At 42.2% G+C, this 19,077-nt stretch overlaps 2 protein-coding genes across 8 annotated transcripts in view; one reads left to right on the top strand and one right to left on the bottom strand.

Annotated features, from left to right (window-relative positions):
• LOC126393001 (dehydrogenase/reductase SDR family member on chromosome X-like) overlaps nucleotides 1–5,193 on the bottom strand; it is a 73,599-nt gene extending 68,406 nt beyond the window's left edge. For both annotated transcript variants that reach the window (XM_050048820.1, XM_050048821.1), the window contains exon 1: nucleotides 4,546–5,193. The gene's annotated coding sequence lies outside the window, so the exon portion shown is untranslated. The remainder of the gene's footprint in view (nucleotides 1–4,545) is intronic.
• A 673-nt stretch (nucleotides 5,194–5,866) lies between these two features.
• On the top strand, nucleotides 5,867–18,488 carry znf148 (zinc finger protein 148). 6 transcript variants are annotated; one of them, XM_050048812.1, is made up of 7 exons: nucleotides 5,867–6,349; nucleotides 8,343–8,656; nucleotides 9,834–9,959; nucleotides 10,067–10,190; nucleotides 10,374–10,457; nucleotides 10,736–10,854; nucleotides 13,103–18,488. In XM_050048812.1, the coding sequence occupies exons 2-7, from the start codon at nucleotides 8,366–8,368 to the stop codon at nucleotides 14,738–14,740; spliced, it is 2,382 nt and encodes a 793-aa protein (XP_049904769.1). In that variant the 5' UTR covers nucleotides 5,867–6,349; nucleotides 8,343–8,365; the 3' UTR covers nucleotides 14,741–18,488. The 6 variants fall into 6 exon arrangements, with proteins under 6 accessions (XP_049904769.1, XP_049904762.1, XP_049904765.1 ...); XM_050048805.1 differs by having other exon boundaries at nucleotides 5,868–6,349; nucleotides 8,343–8,716; XM_050048808.1 differs by lacking the exon at nucleotides 5,867–6,349 and adding an exon at nucleotides 6,368–6,521 and having other exon boundaries at nucleotides 8,343–8,716.
• Nucleotides 18,489–19,077: the final 589 nt, after the last annotated feature.

The following is a 19,077-nucleotide window of genomic DNA, read 5'->3' as shown; positions in this document are numbered from 1 at the left end:
GTGGGTGGCGCAACAGGCCAAAACACAAATTCAAAACATAAACATGATTTGCGGACCGTACATTTTTTTTTAAAAATGCGAATATTCTGGCTGTACTATTGTTGTCGGTGAGATCAGTATGTTATATGAACATTATTCCTTAGTCTCTGTGACATATTAGGAGGATTTTATGACTATTTGCTTTAGATTTCTTACATATAGCTCCTTTAAAATTACCTACTAACAAGGTACAATGCAACGCCACTCAAAATCGGAGTTCCTACTTGTAAATTGGGGGCAAATCCGTCTACATCGCAAAGAAGCAGTTGTCTGGTGTCACACAACAATGGCTGCAACCGCAGAAGCCAACATGTTAAATGGTAATGCATCAACTAATCAAAATAAGACATATGTCAGAAAATGTCAGCAATGTTGTTAGGTAGCGAGGGGTGGATCTGACTAAGAACCAAGGAAACCACCATGGTAGCAACTTGTCAGTTGCAAGGGAGCCACGGCCCAAAGCATGACCTTGCTTTATCGTCTGTTTTACTCTAAATGGGACAAATAATAGGCAGCACAGTGGTGCAGTGGTTAGCATCATCGCCTCACAGCAACAGGGTTCTTGGGGAGCCCCCCTGTGCATAGCCTGCAATTTCTCCCATGTCAGCGTGGGTTATCTCCAGGCACTCTGGCTTCCCCACACAGTCCAGACATGCAGGTTAATTGGTGACTCTAAATTGTCCGTAGGTGTGAATGTGAGCATGAATGGTTGTCTGTCTCTATGTGTCAGCCCTGTGATAGTCTGGCGACCTGTCCAGGGTGTACCCTGCCTCTCGCCCACTGTCAGCTGGGATAGGCTCCAGGCCTCCTGCTACCCCCAACAGGATAAGCGGTTATGGAAAATGACTTAATGGGACAATTAATTACAACATAAACATCATGCTGTTTTGAAGACTTGAAACTAGTGATTGAAACCATAAACTCATTAGGAAAATGCTCGCTGAGGTAATAAATCAAGTGATAAATGGGGTCATTTTCTCACAGACTTCCATACAATTTGACTCCTTTTTGCAACCAGTGAAGTCGCCCCCTGCTGGCTGCTACAAAGAATGCAGGTTTGAAGCACTTCCGCGCTAGCTTCACTTTATAGACAAGGAGATGACTCCTTAATGGAGACCATCCTCCTGCTCAACGAGCCATGTTCAAGTCCCTGTTACATTAAGTATCCACTGCTGCTTAAATGTCCTTGAGCAAAACACTGAGCCTCCAGCTCCAGTTCTATTCTGTAGCTGACCCTGACCTCTGACACTGAAGTGAGAAAAGTGCTTACATAGATCCAGAAACTATGATTAATGTAGGAAAAATGAAGTACTAAATTTTGCAACTTTAAGGTTAAATTTTCTTTCTTTCTTTACTTTTTATTTTGTAAATCTAAAAAGTCTTAAGGCATGTTTATAATTCATTTAGCTACAAGTTGTATATTTGTTCTCGTTATGGACCAAGTACTAATGGAGGTCCGCAGCATTTGTGGCTAAATTGATAATCAGTATGCTAAATAGTATTTGCAGCTGTTCAACACTTGAAGGACAAATATTGAAAATGGAAATCACACAAAAGTATGAATTATTCACAGTGACTGCCAAACAAAAGCATTATTGAATGTGTTTCTTTTACCGTCCGTGGTTAATGCAGCTTCTGCTCTGTGACCTTAAACGCCACATCTCGGCAACCCAAATAGAAAATCCTGACCTTTACAGTCACATTCATAGTTTGATGATGGGAAACCTCTCTGATAATAACTATATTCATGAAGGATATTTTGTATAAGACTGTAGACACTGTCCATTGTAAATTATTTGCGATAACGAATGACTGATGGCAAAACACACACACACACACTCGCACACACACTTTGTCACATGCAGTTTATGAACATTGTGAGGCCACACTTGGATAACAAATCCCCTCTCCTCTGCCTCAAGCTTCAATAATTTACTTTTATCCCTACATATTTCATGACTTCAATCTAAATTGAACTTGAATCTATCAAGGTGTATTAACATTCAAGCATTCTAAAAGAAGCCCTCCTGTCAGCGCCTGCCTGCCTCCCACACAGCGTCACAACGACTCCGTTAAGTTTGTCGGATAAATTTGCATCACGCCTTTGAGTTATGACAAAAAGATGCAGTAAAAATTGGGAAAAATTAAGATAAAATGTGTTCAATGTCTAAAATTTGTTTAATGTGTGTATGATTAGATTGCTGTTTAATTCACATTTTGGGTCACACACACATCATAAACCATTACTTCTGCCAGTACAGCGAGTACACTGCAGTATTACACTTTACACATAGTATTTAATGAAGGAAAACATTTTCAATAAACTTGAGTGAATTTCAGTTATGCTCATGCACGCATGCAAAGGCACACACACACACACACAGACACACACACACACCTGTCTCCCATGCTGAGTCCCTCTGAGCTCTCCCTGCTCCACTTTTTTTTTTTCATCTGTCATTCTGGAGCATGTCAGTGTTTAACCCCCTCCCACGCTGACACGCACGCGCGCACACACACACACACACACACACACACACACACACACACACACACACACACACACGCCGCCTTTCTTCTTTAAAAAACTGCACAAACATACACAGTTGGTCAAACACAGCTTTTTCCCCTTCTTTCCACCTTATCACACACATTTGCACACACACACACACACACACACACACACACACACACACACACACACACACAGACAATCCAGGGCACTGGTTTAAACAGACAGACACCAGCAGTTGTCATATACCTTTTTGCTCTCTTTCTCTCACTCCTCATGTCATTACTGGGACAGATTGAGTCGGGACCGTCATTTACAGTGTGTGTGTTTGTGTGTGTGTGTGTGTGTGTGTTGAAGGCTGAAACAAGCTGCTTGCATATCTACTCATGGCTGACAGGAAACATTTTGTAGTCCGGTCAAAGAGGGCATCTGACATCCCACCAGACTCTCTCCTTTTCCTCGGCGGGAGAAACACACCACAGTTTAGGGAGGCTGCGGGGTTCCTTCCTCATGGCTGCATCCAGCATTTAGGCTGCTTATGGATTTTTAAATACTCGAGTGTGGCGCCTGTAGCTCAAAGTAAGAAGGTTTAAAAATTTTAAGCCTAAACTTGCACTTTCTCTGTGAATCAGGGGGAGACGCTCAGCTGTCGAAATCCTCTGGGGTGTTTAAGGTGGAAAACGGTGATGTGGCTTTCCATGAAAAGGTGGCTGAACTATAGTCATTCCGCAATCAGTAATATTTAGAGGGACTGACTCATGCTTTCAGTCAACCTTGTGTGTGATAAAGACACGTTTACATCATACACATTGACAGTAAGCGAAAAAGATGAGCTAACTCTTGTGTGCAGATAAAGACATGGATAAACTGAGTGTTGCCTCACCACACTCCTGCTTAAATGTCCCAAAAACCTTTAAAAAGCAACATGTCCTTGGTGTGTCCTTCACATGATTCACTTTAAAGCATGCACAATTTGTTAATTTCCCTCACTCTGGGTTGCTGAGGATAAAAACAAAATGCTTTGCACCCAGAAGAAATATGGCATCATATCATATCTTACATGTTTAATAGATTCATGAGCCATGTGACAGCGTGTAGGCATTTGGGGCCAACGTGCCTGCAATATTGAGAAGTCATTCATTAAGCGTGGCCAAGAAGATGCTGTCCGTGCGTGCGTGTGTGCGTGCGTGTAAAAGTAAATGCAAGAGCATCTTCCCCTAAACTGAGATCGGACATAGCGTGTTGAACAAGCTGACTGATGTCACGGGGAATATAAATGCGCTATGCGTAAAAGCATTAGCGGGCTATTGATGATAAGGAGTCAAAAACATGGCACAAGGCAGATTAGGAATAAGACGCACAGGAGCCAATGGAGATAATCCTGTTATCTCGTTGGATGTAAAATGCCAATGTGGAAGCATCCTCAGAGACCAAGATGAACTGAACATGAACTAATGCTGCAGATATACGAAGGAGGAAGAGGGGGATGGAAAGGGAGAGGAAGGGGGGGAGAACAAAACAATATTGGCAACCTGATGTAAACACTGTTGTTCTTGACCTTAAGGGACACCCACGCCGTTTACCGCAATGTCACCGGCGGTCTTCCTACTCCATTAATTGAGAGCCCACACACGCGCGCCCGCACCGTCTTCCGTTTGACACCAGTTCGATATCCTCCTGATGACATTGTATCACCTTTGAGAATTCACTGTCAGTCCTGCAACACCGGCTCCGCTATACATAACCCCAAATTGATAGATGATCGCTGTCAAGTTGATCAGAGAGGAATCTGGGGGCTCTGCTCATTTAGGGTTTGGGATACCGGGTGCCGGTGGAGACGCACTTCGGTCATCACCTACCTTATAACCAAAGCGCATTTAACATTACGCACGACAGGAAAGCGCGCGTGTACACATAGACATCCACACACATCCACAGATAACCTAGAACCACGCATCAAGAAAGACAAAACAAAAGGAAGGCAGCAGACTCACGGGATGACCCTGGGCTCCTCTGCGCGCCCCATTGCGAAATCCCCCGTTATTCCCGTTTGGAATCCTCAAATGCCGTGGTCGCAGTCCACGTCTCTGCAAATGTACCAAAGGATCACATAGAGGATGAGGAGTATGGCGAAGATGAAGAGCGCTACTAGGATGGCCTTGGTCACCGGAGAGATGAGCGACTGCATGTCAGGAGCAGAGCCGGGCAGAGCGGCGTGGGGCTCCGCGTCCGTCCGTCCTCAGTCTGCTATCTCCCTCTCTCTCCACCTCTTCTCTCCGCCGCTCCGGTAGCAACTGTTGAGGACGGAGCCCGGGGCTTTGGCGTGCGCGGACACACACATTTAGAGCCTGACGCGCATGCACACGCACTCCGCGACGCGAATTTCTACCGGCGATCCAGGCGCGCAACGCGTGGGGGGCTTCCCTTGCTTAGAAGCGGCGCGGGAGTGTGGGCTGTCTGTCCCCAGATCCACTCTGTCCGGCTGCCTGTCGCACACCAGAGGAGACGGAGACAGGAGTGATAACAGCCGCGGTTCGCTCACAGAAGGTTGCACTAGTACCAAAACGCGATGAAATTCAGCAGGTGGGGGTTTAGATTGAATCCAGCAGAGGCGGAATGGAGAAGCCCCAAGTTGCGCACCGAGCTTCTGCACTTGACGGCAAACAGGTTGATTAGTATTCCTCACGGCGGAGTGTGTGTGTATGTGTGTGTGTGTGTGTGTCTCTGTATGTGTGTGTGTGAGAGAGAGAGATGGCTCAGCATGACAGGATATCATCTTATCACGACCCTCAACATCCCTTTTTTTGTGGCAAAGCCGCCAGTCGAGGGATTAATAGATGAATCCAGATGGTTTCTGCATTAAACCCGCTTCCACTCGATGCGCCCTTTATGGCTAATTTCCATAGGCTCATTTTTATAAGGTTGCCACTTATGTATTGTTGCTAAACGCATGCTTTCAAAAAAGAACTAATCCCACAATAATCCCATTTTTAAAAAAGGGGGCAGATGGTCTAGAATGTCCTGGGAAACTGTTGTCAAGTCATGGTAATAATGCAGCCGGATGCAGGAGATTATTATAACTATTATAATAAAGTCATAATTGAAATGGCCGATTTTTTTTATTTTATTTTTCTTTAAATTGAAGGGGCTATCTGTGTATGCACAACCTACAGGCTAGTGTAACTTTTTTCCAATTTATACGCTCAGCAAAATTATTTTTTTCCCATAGTTTTCCTAGTTTCATTTAGGCAATAATAATAATAATAATAATAATAATAATAATAATAATAGGCCTAATAATAATAATAGACATGAACTTTAAACTGATTCTTAAAGTAATGTCATTTTAGTGGGTTAGACCCATTAATAGGCTTGTGTCGTGCTTAATTTCCGCATGGACTCTGTCAGATGACCAAAAATCATATAGATCATATAGCCTACAGGCTATTAATAGAATTGATTATCTCTTTTTAACCATAAATATATTTTGAGTTAGTAGCCAAATTTAAAAAGGCAAAGCAATATGATAAAAAGGACCAGAAATCACATTAAGACCTTATTAATAAAGCTCATTTATAGAAGTAGGTCGCCAAACTGAAGCATGAGGGAGCATTATGAGCAGTAGTGATCAGGAGCGCACTGTCGCACTAACCATCATTCACCACTAGATGGCGACAAACCGCAAACCTCCAGCCCTCATGAAATGTGATGGTGTATTTGATTATTCCGCACACCATCATTACACTGTAGTCTTGCATAACAATCATGACAGCTAAACGGGTTTAAGACGCGTAGCAGGTAAGCAGAAACAATGCAGCTTGAATGGGTGACACAGCACTCGTGCGCTACTGAGACGTATGCGATTGTTGGTCTTAGCAGCGAGCTAGCTGGTTAGCGAGGGTTAGCTTTACTAGGAAGCTGGAGGCGCTAGCGCCAAAGCGGACCAGCGTTAGCCGAGCTGACAAGTTTGGTGAGACGTGCAAACGCGAGTTGTGTTCTGTGCCGTGTGTGTCGCTCGATGTGAGCGCGGTTTTGTTATTGAATGCTGCACGTTTAATCCGATGGGGATGCGGTGTCAGCTGTATATTGCTGCTGCACCGACTAATGTTTGCAGCAACTTGCTAGCAGCTAGCTAACTAGCTTCAAACAGGCCGTAGACGATTGTAAAGCTAGTATGAGTAGAATAGAACTTCCGGTCACGGCCTTCAAAGCAAGACATATAGCGTTGCACGTGTTTGAATGTTTTATTTTTTAATGCAGCTATGATAACGTTTTGAATTGGATTGGCAGCATTAGAAAAAACATGCCGACGTACTGGTTTCAAATTGACCCAAAAGTCCCGGGAGCATTGGCAATAAGTGTGTTTGGTGTTTAGGAACATACAGTAGTATGGTTTGTATTGTGTATGGTATTGTTGTAGTAGTATTCTTTGTATTTGTTAGTGTGTCAAATTTAGAGATTACGCATTAACATGCGGGTTGTTAATCTGTTAGTCATATAATATTAAGATATTTGTATTTATAGCTAGAATTTAACGTGTATTCAGTTTATTCTAGCCAGTGTGCTCTCGGTGAAGTGGTCACTGAGCTTTTATTTTGAAAGTACATCCGGTACATCTCCTCCAGCGTCTCTTCAGCTGTTGATGTAAATGTGATGTAGCAGCTTTGACAAGCGCGGCTAGCTAGCAGGCTAGCGAGAGACTTAACCCACTTAACCTAAGTGACACAGTGAGTGTGTTTACATATGGGACTAAGTGGTTACTGGTGTGTATTTAAACCGTGACAGATACTTATCTGGCTCGCCGTCTCCTCGGGTCAGTTCTAGCTAACGTTACATTGTCAAACCTGTTACAAACGGTCCACAAGTGCTACGTTAGCTAGCGTTAAGTTACCGTTGTAAGATCAAGTGATTGCTAGTCAACTAATTAGGTCTTGTTGGAGTGTAACGACGAGTAGAGGCAATGCCAGTATGCTGTTGCTGTACAAATATGTGTAGCTTGTTTTCTAACCAGGCTGTCGTTCCTGGGAATATGCCATTGCTAACATAGACTGTCATTTTAGCCGTATTTTAAAGATATAATGTTGTCAATCTGCTTGGCTCATGAGTGACATAAGTTACATTACAAATGGTTTACGTCTTTAGCTTATAAAGACAGTACATTATCTCTAAATTCTCAACTCTCTGAGCTGTTGCATGATGCTTGCTATCACTTTACACTGTACAGTACATTTTGTAAGATAAGATCACAGACACAGCAGCTGACCCACTTACGAAAGTTGACACATTACTGACAGGGACATTGTTTGTGCAACAGATGTGGAACTGAGTGGGATGAGATCATGAGTCTTAATGTTTTGCAATGGAGCAAGTCACATTTGAGGAGCTGGCCCTATATGTGCATCTAGTGAATGAAATCTACTGGGACTAGAATAAACACATTATTTATAGCTACAGAGCTCCTGAGTATCTTGAAGACCACCATCACAGGGTTGGGGAAACTCATGCCAACCAAGCCAGAGCTAGTGTTGTTGCTGGGGTCCAGTACCAACATGGGCACATTTCTTTGTGTTTCATGGTTCCCAGGATTGAACAAAAGTTATCTTTGCATAAGATAACAAGCATCTACTACAGTTTTAAAAAAAGAAGCTTAGGAGTGGCAAAACACCTGCGTCTTTCTTGTCTTTACATCAAGAATCACGATTGAGTATTCTGGGCTTTTGTGTCTCATCTATGTTTGATATTAAGCATTGCCAACATTCTCCACTCATCTCTCTGTTTCTGTCTCTTAAAGACTCAAGAACTACTCTATGTAAGATGAACGCCGAGGACAAGTTGGAGGGCATGCTGCTGAAGTGCAGCAGCAGCGGCATAGACGGAGGAGGGCGAGTCGGGCTGGGTGCCGGAGGAGGACTGGTGGTGATGACCCTGGGGGAACGGTCGCTGGCAAACCACCCTCTGCTGGCCGAGGATGACGACGACGAAGACGATGATGAGGACTTGACCGGGAGCTCGCTGGTCACGCACGACCTGGTCCCTCCAGAGCAGCTGATGATGCAGGAGGAGATGACAAAGAACGGTAGAGGAGGAGAAGAGGAAGGAGGCGAGGTGGGAGTGCATTTCCCCCTTAAACTCACCAATAAGTCACCCTTCTTGCTTCATATGCCAGTGAGTTAATGTCAGTGGGAAAAAAAAGTAGTTTATTGATAAGATTATTTGTGTGGATAGTGTACCTATGGTCATTATAGTGAGTCTCCGTTAATGTCAACCTATGCAGTGTTTGTTATGGGACATCATTTCCCTTAACACTGAGAATTTCCTGGTATTGACACACATATGAAAGCCACCCTTGGCCCACTTAACTACTGTTTACACTTGTGAACTGTTTAAGAGCTGCTTTGCAAAACATTGCCAGAGAAATTTTAAATAACAGTGACTACATTTTGTTAAAAAGCAGCCTGAAATGGAAGGCTGTATTTAACATTTAAGGACAGTGATATCAAGTGTATGACACACATACTGGAAACAGAAAGCCTGTCACCCCACAGAACATCACTGAAAATAACATTGTTAAACAAATATATTGTTGTGAGGGATCACCTCATCACTGCTTGTGTACCTGGTTCACACTCAGAATACAGAAAAGTCAGGAGCCCTCATAGCGATAAAGGCATTACCTGAAATGTTTTGCTTTTTAATCCTTTGCATTACAAAAGAATGGAGATACAGCAGGTGAATTTAAAAGACATATTTGTGCTGTGAGTGTAAACATAGAGGATAACCTGAACCGATCCACAGGATCAGGCTTAGGGCAGCTTAACTTCTGTTTATTACAACTTGGATGTTACAGCCATAGTTTTGGCAATTGTTTGTATCGGTAAGAAAACACTGCACCCACTGAGTAATCAACTAAAATCTTGGAATGCGGCAAGATCATTTAAAGTTGTATGGGAGATCTGCAGATGCTCCCAGGCCAGCTGGAAGATGTGATGTCTCAGCATGTCCTAGGCTTTCTAGGACCTGAGGTTTCCCTTCTGCCTATTATGCGTCCAGCAGGGGTCATCCTCAGAGTATACTTGAACCACATCAGCTGGCCTCTTAAATCGTGGAGGAGAAGCTGCTCACAGGAGAAGCTGGTGAAGTCTCCTTGACAGTGGTTGATTATCCTCTGCTTGCCCTCTTGCACCTGCCTGACCCTGATAAGCTGCTGGATGAGTGGGTGGGCTTTAAAGTAGGTCATGTGCCTCCTTAAATCTCTTTCCTATCTATGGTCCTGCTTTTGCAGCTGAGCATCAAGCAGGAACTGAAGCTGTCTGAGACAGCGGTCCAGGCAAAGAAGGACAAAAAAGGAGTGAAGGACCTGATGGTGTGTCCCAAGAAGAAAAAAAGGAAGCAGCGTTCACCAGCAAAGGTGCAAGTCATTTTAATCTCAGAAGTTATAGTTTTAAAATGGCATGACCTGCATGTGTATGAGGGTTTTAAGAGTGAATCAAATACTAGTATGTGTGTTTGTTGCAGATTCTCAGCATCAATGATGATGGATCATTGGGTATACAAAACCCCAAGTGCCACGTCTGTGCTCACTGTAATGCTGCATTCAGGACCAACTACCATCTACAGAGGCATGTCTTCATTCACACTGGTATGAATTACCCAGTCGTGTCTAAAATGCCATGACATTAATTTCTTGATTTGAAATCAAACATCATGTTGACAGAAGATGAAAAGAGGTGCAATGCTAACCTAAAACATTGCACCAAGTAACATATGAAATACAGTATCTATATTGTTATCTGTACACTGATTTTTATTTTTCAAACTCCAGGTGAGAAGCCATTTCAGTGCAGCCAGTGTGATATGCGCTTCATTCAGAAATATCTCCTTCAGAGACATGAGAAGATCCACACTGGTGAGTGAAGAATAAATGCAATCAGTATGCATGAGGATTTCTTTTGTTTCATTTTAGACCTTGTCCAATTCTTCCTTGTCCCTCTTCCCAACATAGCTTTAGGGTTATGATTATATCGCTCAGAGATTTTTTTTTTTATAACCATACGTGTGGATGAGATTGTTTTGAGAAGGAATAAGGAGAAAATCCAGTTTTCAAAAATACCTGTGTCCATATTGATTTGGCTTTAGTCTCAAGTGAGTCTTTTTCTCTTTTCCTTTTTTCGTCTCTTTGTTCAGGTGAAAAGCCTTTTCGCTGTGATGAGTGTGGGATGAGGTTCATCCAGAAGTACCACATGGAGAGACACAAGAGAACTCACAGTGGAGAGAAGCCCTACCAATGTGACTACTGTCACCAGGTAAGCTCTGTTTCTATTTCTAAGTACAATAGTGCACATGGAAGCAACAAGACAATTGAACATTGTGGTAAACTGGGTATTAAAATGGCATAAAAACTAAGTTAGTGCTCATTTAAGTGGTCTTTATATGCTTTGGACTGCAGAATGTTAACACAGAACGTTAAGAGTAAATTGCTAAAAATCCTAGCCAAAGTCTCTGTATAGTTAACTCAATATTTAAAAGGAAATTTTGCCACCTTTTATGTTGATGTCCGATCAGTGTTGATAGTAAATGTAGAGAACTGTAGCAAAAATTCACTGCGTGTTATATTTATAGAGAAAGCTGAGGTGTTGGCAGTGCCTACATGTACCAGGATGTATTGTGTGTGACCTACTGGCCTATAGCTATTACTGTGTTGGCCAAAACATTGTGCAGCTGAGGTTTAACAAGCTTCACCTATACTTATACAGGTAGCAAAATAAAAACATAGAGGCCCCATAGTGCCTGAACCAGCATCAACTGAGATGACAACACAATTATTTCACTCATTGTCCACAGGGCATCACTGCTTCACTCCTGCTGTTTTTTTACCTTTCACAATAAAGGCCAAACTTAAATTAGTTGGAGCATTTTGCCAAGAGGAAACTCAACAAATTAGCTAACAATAGCATTAGGTGATAAAAATACTCGGTCATCTGCCCTCTCGGCCCTGCTGGTCTTGGTTGTCTTTACCAGTTTGTCTTTGAGATTCTGAGGAAGGTCTCCACTACACCTCTGTCCAAGTGAGAAGTAAAACTTTCATGCACAGTAACACACACACAGGCTTCTCGGGGCTCTCCCAGCATCGGTAACAGCATCCAACAAAAACTGCCCATGCTGGAATTCAGTGTAGCAGAATTATTTTTTTTTCTGTTGGCATCTGAGGAGAGTTTGAGCAAAGGTGCCACCAGTTTGTGTTTGCTCTCAGCAGCTCAGGTTCCAAAGGGTCCCAGCTGGCCACATTCTCTTGGTTGGCTCATGTATCCGCAGCTTCAACCTCTCTCTTTGGTCTGGATTGCTTCGGCCATATACTGTGGCTCAAACGTAGCTAGCTCGCAGTACAAGCGACGGGAACAATAAAGTTCTGTTTTTGAGCAGCATCTAGAGCAGGTTCCCTGGTTATCTGTAGGCGAAATCCAGCCTGTACTTCTTCCTCAGTGTCAGAAATTAGCAAGGGCCATGGGCCATTTGGCCTGCAATTTATCCAAGAATGCCCCCAAAAGCCATGTTCCGGGGGCCAAAATTGCCCCCAGGTTTTCAAAACAACTATATGTATTTATATTTTTAACAGTATTACAATCTGACATTAAAGTATAATTTATATATGTTATAAAATAAATAATAATTTATTTTCATTAAATTAATTTACCGTCACGTCTACAACTCATTTTCCAGACATAATCAACAAGATTGCACTGATTACATGAGAGTAATCTGACAGAGAAGGGGAGGGGGCTTTGCTGTACCATAAGTATAAATTAACCATTTCTTGGGTGATCTGTGTCTACACAAGGACAAATTAATTAACTTACTTCCAGAATTGCATCTAAGGAATTTATAGTAATTTGGTCTTTTTAACAGTAAAAGTAACTGTAATGTGGTGAAACATTAGTACTGCTATCAGTAGATTAATGGTTAAATCATCACATTTAAACTGGTTGAATTATAGGAAATCTGAGTGATATTTTGCAACCATAACTTTATGTAACCCATTATTTATTTCATTTATAGTGGTTTCTACTGAAGAGTGAAGACACTATCTTAGTTGGTTTTGCTTTTCATGTGCTTATTGTTAGAACATAATTACAATTTTTTGATGGCCCCCAAACATTTTGAAAATGCCCCCATTTTTTAGACCGCGGGGGCCAAAATTGCCCCCAAAATATTTTGTCAATTTCATACCCTGTTCTTCCTACATCCAACTACGTCACTGTTGCATCAAATGGCGCCACTGGATGCAGAAAGAACAACAGATATTGCTGCTGCAAACTCCGCATTTTTGGTCAATACAGCACGCACTGAGGAATGTATTGCTTCAGTCGACTACATTTACCATCTATGTTGATTGGACATCCACATAAAAGGTGGCAAATTTTCCCTTAAAATGAGTTGCAATGAAAAATGAAAACAACAATGAAATTGTTGCTGCATTGCCTGACCTAAGGTTTGTCACAGCATTGTCTATGTTTACTGGTATAATGAAATATATTTTGTATCTTCTATCCACAGTACTTCTCCAGAACAGACCGGGTTTTAAAGCACAGAAGAATGTGTCACGAGAACAGAGAGAGAAAGACCAGCAAAGCAGCTGGTAAAGTTGGGCCTTTGCGTGAAGCAGATTCTTTGGGCCTCCCCTTTCTTGCCAAAGAGTGTTCACTGCCCAAGAAGAAGCGCCAGAAGTGTGCCGACAAGAGTTCGGGCTCTTCCACCGCTGCCCAGACAGATGGGCACACTGCCGCTGTTGTTGAAACGGAGGAGAAGGAGGAGCAGAGACAAAATAAAATTGAAGGTCTACCTCTCTACGCTGTGTCCTCCAAAGTCAAACACGAGTACGTGATTGCAGATTATTCTGTGGAGCTCCCTGAAGAAACGGCTAGCCAACACCAAGAGGGAGATGTGTCATCAGGAGAGACAACTCCTCCCAAACTAGTCCTGAAGAAAGTCCCCAAGAGGAGTCTTAAACAGTCCAGTGAACAAACACCCCCCTGCCTGTCCACTTTGTCTTCCTTTGAAGAAAATACGAAGGTCACGCAGTACACCTTTGAAATCGTGGACAAGCAAGGCCTTTTAGAAGTAGAAAGCAACACTGAACTCGAGTCAGTTGAAACTCTTCAAGGAGGACCAACAAAGCCAGCAGCTAGCAGCACAAACTACGACGACGCCATGCAGTTTCTCAAGAAAAAGCGTTACCTCCAGGCTGCAATGGCCAACAACAGTCGGGATTACAGCCTGAACACGAGCAGCATTTCTTCTCAGCCGCCTGTTACACAAACTGTGGTGTCTGCCGTCATTGACGAGACGGTGCCCGCCACCATCCTGGAGCCCCAGCCCCTCAACACAGAGATTAAAGCAACACATGACAAGAGCGTGTTGCCCGATGAGGTTCTTCAGACGCTGTTGGACCATTACTCCAACAAAGCCAACGGGCAATCAGACATTTCCTTCAGCGTGGCTGATACAGAGGTGACATCAAGCATATCCATTAATTCCTCTGATGTTTCAGACAGCAGCCCCGTGGAGAGTCTCGGAGCCTCCAGCGCCCAGGCTCAGCCAGCCACAGAGAAGGTCAGCCTCTTGCAAGAATACTCCAAATTTCTCCAGCAAGCATTGGAGAGGACCAGCCAGAACGACAGCTACCTGACCAGCCAGAGCCTCAGCTTGGTCTCCGAAAACCCCACCTTAGCTGGACAACCTCTATTCTCCACCGAGAAGCAGTTTCCTTCCCCCAGCAGGTTCAAATCAGGGATGAGCTCCCCGCTAAGGTCCACTTTAGAGAAACCTCACTTTGGATTACTGGTCGGGGACTCCCAGCACTCATTTTCATTTTCAGGTGATGAGACCACCCCTCCCTCCGCTGTGTCCCCAGCCGAGGAGGACTTTCTGGAGCAGGTCTCGCCCTCCAAAAAGACAGATTCTTCACAAGGCATACTGCAGACTTTTCAAATAAGCTCCTTCGATCAGAACTTCAAATCTCATTTCCAGACGTCAAGATCTGGATCCTCCTCACAGTTTACGGTTGCCAATGGACAATTAAGTCTTCGAGGACACAGCACAGACTTCTCAGAGTTCCCCTTAGTCAGAGTCACTGAGACCAGGTCTCAACTGAACTCCTCCCCTGATGTTTCATCCAGTGAAACCTTTGGCTGAAGGGACAGCTGAAGAATTCATTTCTGTTCATAATTTCAGCGGCACTTTATCTCATGTCTCTTGATTTGCCAAAATGAGTCCCATTGCAACTGTGTGCTCTTTTTCAAACCATGTTATGATAAATCATACTAATGTTTTGTTTTTTTTTTGTTGAGTGTAACCTCAAAGAATGGAAATACTGAAAAATGATAAATCAGAATTAGCACTTCCCCTTTAAAAAAAAAAAAAAGATAATTGTGCATGGGTATATTTCTTGCTCCAGAATGTACATTGAGAGATTAAGTGACCAAAGGGTAATGCAAGAGATAGACTGAAATTTATTCTCTCATACCATTGCCACAGTGTTTATGTCTAATGTTTTGTCAATCAGTTTGCCTTGCACAAAAAAAGATAAAGTCACTCTTGCTGCAGAATGCAATATTTCCACTCATTAAAACATAGGCCCTATTTATATATGCCTTTTTGCTCTTGCTGTAGCTACCTCCCCTCGCTGTTCAGCTTTATAGCTATATTTAAGTCCACTCCTAGAACCTTGTTATTCCAGCTGCGTAACTCCTGTTAAATTGTCTACTGAAATGACACCATGATTAGATCATAACTGATCCTTCACTTTATGTTGAAGTCACTTTACTGCTACCCGAGATGGGTGTGTCCACTTGCTATGTGTATTGAATGCTAAGGAAAGATTTAACTGATTGTATTCATCTGGCATGGAATCCAGATTATTCTCCATGTACACATTGGACCTACTTTGGTCAGTGCAATGGCCAAAAAGTAGAAATTGTAGTTCTGATTGAAAAATTCAAATTCCCCACCCTTGCCAAATAATGTAGATATCAGCTCGCTGCATTCATGTAATGGTTGCCGCGTCATTTATCCATTGTCCCTCAGCAGTAGAAATGAGTTGTAATGAAATTACTGAAGAAGATTGTGCTTAATTTTTGCACAACTTGCACAATTTTCACTACAGGGAATGTAGTATGAACTTTCAGATTTGTGTTATTTGAAATTATTCAGTCACTTAAAGTAAATACTCAACCCACAAAATGAGCATTTGTTTATCAGTTTGTCACCTAATGTTGAATCTGTGAAGAAAACTTGTCTAACGTGGCTCCACAGTGAGCGGAAAATCCAAAAAGGCAAATGTTTACTAATTTGAAGTAAACAGGGTCCGCATTTAATAGCAAAACTATCAAAACACACAACTCCTGCAGTATAATCCAAGTCTCATTTATCCAGATAAATGCTCAGCACTCCCAAAACACATGCGTTTTCACCAAAACATTACAATTTAAACATGACAAACAGTTTCATGCATGGCAAAGTAGCACACCTAGGCACACACACTTGCATTTGAACTTAAGCAGAGGTCATACACATGCATAGGCGGAAGTGCTGAGCATACGACTGGATAAATCAGACTTGGATCATACTTGCACACATTATGTGAGAGTTTGTAAAGGGCTGTTTTGGTGTAGTTTCAAACGCAGAACCCTTTTACTCCAATTCATGAAGAAGGTTTGCCTTTTTTGGATTCTCCATTCAACATAGGGGCATGCAAGAAAAACAAAGTTCTCTTCATGAATTCAAACATTTTGAGAGTAACTGATGATACAAATGATCATTATGCAGGTGAAGTATTTCTTTATTAATGTAGCTCTTGTAGCTGCAGTTTTATAGTGCTTTGTTCTTCTTGGAAGATGCACAGGTTTTGGGTAAACAACAATGTGATTAGAGCCCCTCTTATTGATTGAAACTCAGAGTTTTATTAGGGCTTATGAAAGACAGTGCACACAGAAATGAGGTGCTTCTGTTTCCAGTTTTATTAGTTTTTGCATCTGTGCCTTTCTTTTTTGGTTTTATTCCAGGCTTTTCTTTACTCATTCCTGTATATGTGTATTTCTGTTTTTTCGTAGTCAGTCAGTGCTCTAAGGCTACTAATTTCACTTGCACAATAACAACAAACACATAAGCTATCAACCTGTTCGGTCTGTAAAGGTTGAGATCTGGGAGCTTTATTTAATTTTGCTCATCATATTGTAGAATTTTAGGAAGAAATAGCACCAAGTTTCGTTCTCAGACTTTTATCTGCGGACAAAACGAAATAGCGTTTTCATTGACTGTGCTGCAGTATGTGTATATGAGTACGAAATCATGTTTCAGATATTTGTAGTTTTGATCACCTGTTTGCTAGAATTCAGTTGTGAGCCGCGTCTGTCCAGGCCTTGTTGAAAAAATGTGACCGAGTGAGGTGTCATCTGTACTTCATCACACTGTCGTTTTCCATGTGTACGTGTACGCGTGATGTCTTAGGTGCTATTGTGTTAAACACTGTTTTTATAGGCGCCATCAAATTAGGGTCGAAAAATTGATGTTGAGCTCCCTCTTGTTACAATTTTACGGACAATCAGGGACAGACGGCACCCACATTAATCATCAAATGCTTTATTTTTTTTCTCTTTGAACATTCCCACTAGAATGTATAGAAGATATCCTGCTGTAAATACATTGTATATTTTTATGTTCTGAGAAGTACTGTTAGATCTCGGTGTCAATAGAGAGACAAGGCTTGTGCAAGAGACACTTCTTGTCAGCGGAAGGCACATTAATTTGTTTTTTTTCTCCAGCATTTATTACATTCAACAATGAATCCGTTTCACTTGCTGACAAGATGTGGCTTTCTGAGGTTTGTATATATCTAACCACTTTTATCAGAAGAAAATTTACACCTTTTTTTTGTTTTGTTTTACAGTTTTATTGATGACTGGTTAAAGTGAATTTCCATTATGTTTTGTAAGTTAATTCCTCTGATTGTGCATTATGATGGGATTTACTGTACACAGATGTTGGTAATAAGAAGCCCCCACCTCCAGAAAATGTTCTTTGTTCTTCTGCTTTTCACTTTGAAGTAATACTGCACCTGAAATCAGTCTTTTAAGCATCAAGAATTTAAGCTCAGCAGCTGTGGTCAGCTTGAATTCATGTCTTTGGGTGGAGTACAGCTCAAAAGTGTTGTGGCTGAAATATTTCACTTGCTGCCCATTTTGATTTAAGCAATTATTGAAAGCACAGTACAGATGAGTAGTTCTGCATCAGTGAAATGTGTCCTATGAGTTGTTTATGGAGACATTTAAATTCACTTAAGCAATTCCAGATGCAGAACTGACGGAGATTCATGAATAATATCAGCAGTACTATGGGTTTTTTTCCTTTTTAAATAACTATTGTCAGTAACTTGGCCATAAGTGTCCTTGTATAAGCTAGAGAAAAAAAACGTTTTGTGTAAAAAGATACGAATTATTGAATTTTTTGATAAAAACTATTTTTGAAACATGTCATTTAAGGCACTGATATGTACAGTATATCATATGCAGTCACTATTGCTACCCTCATTTATCTCTGTACAAGTCGTTTGTGTCAAGATCTTTCAATTGCCGGCGGGAATCTCCCTCTCTGACCTTCGGCATTTTCATACTTTTAAAAAGGACTTGACGAGGAAGCGGCGCAGCTTCACTGTAAGGTTGATCTTAAGTTCGACAGTAAGGTTTATTTGCATGGTCTCTGACTTGTTGGGTCGAGTGAACTTGTTTTATGAATAATGTGCAGCTTTAATTGTAGCTGATTAATTTCAGTCAAGTAACCCATATGATTAGAGTTTTGCAATATACTATGATTTGTAAACAATCTGATTCAATTGTTGTTTTGATTGTTGTGTGTCATGTCCTTATAAATAAATAATTCACAGTATTTGACCCTGGGGTCATTTTTGATATGCAAAGGCCTTTCTTTGAGGAGCTAGTGACATGTACTGTTCATTACATTCATACTTGATCTGGGGCAACAGCTGAGTGACAGAAGTCCATTTCTTTCAGTCAGTTCGGTTGGGTAGCGACCAAGGAATGCTCAGCCTTAGAGACAGGGTAAGGAGCTCAGACATTAGGAGGGAGCTCGGAGTAGAGCTGCTGCTCTTTCGCGTTGAAAGGGGTCAATTGGGGTGGTTCGGGCGTCTGATCAGGATGCCTCCTGGGCGCCTCCCATTAGAAATGTTCCAGGCATGTCTCACTGGTAGGAGGCCCCGGGGTAGACCCAGAACACACTGGAGGGATTACATATCTGGCCTGGGAACGACTTGGGGTCCTGGGGCAACAGTTGAGTGACGGAAGTCCATTTCTTTCAGTCGGTTCGGTTGGGTAGTGACCAAAAGAATGCTCAGCTTTAGACATAGGGTAAGAAGCTTGGATATCCAGAGGGAGCTCGGAGTAGAGCCACTGCTCTTTCACGTTGAAAGGGGTCAGTTGAGGTGGTTTGGGCATCGGATCAGGATGCCTCCTAGGCAC

The sequence above is a fragment of the Epinephelus moara genome, chromosome 7, assembly GCF_006386435.1.
Source record: "Epinephelus moara isolate mb chromosome 7, YSFRI_EMoa_1.0, whole genome shotgun sequence".
Lineage (NCBI taxonomy): Eukaryota > Metazoa > Chordata > Actinopteri > Perciformes > Serranidae > Epinephelus > Epinephelus moara.
The sequence above is the reverse complement of the archived record's forward strand: the minus strand, read 5'-3'. Positions and strand labels throughout refer to the sequence as shown.

Coding starts and splice junctions, on each gene's coding strand:
- znf148 (XM_050048805.1), top strand. CDS start 8,366: ATGAACGCCGAGGACAAGTTGGAGGGCATGCTGCTGAAGTGCAGCAGC. Junction 10,191..10,373: donor GCATGTCTTCATTCACACTG/GTATGAATTACC, acceptor TTCAAACTCCAG/GTGAGAAGCCATTTCAGTGC. Junction 10,855..13,102: donor AATGTGACTACTGTCACCAG/GTAAGCTCTGTT, acceptor TTCTATCCACAG/TACTTCTCCAGAACAGACCG.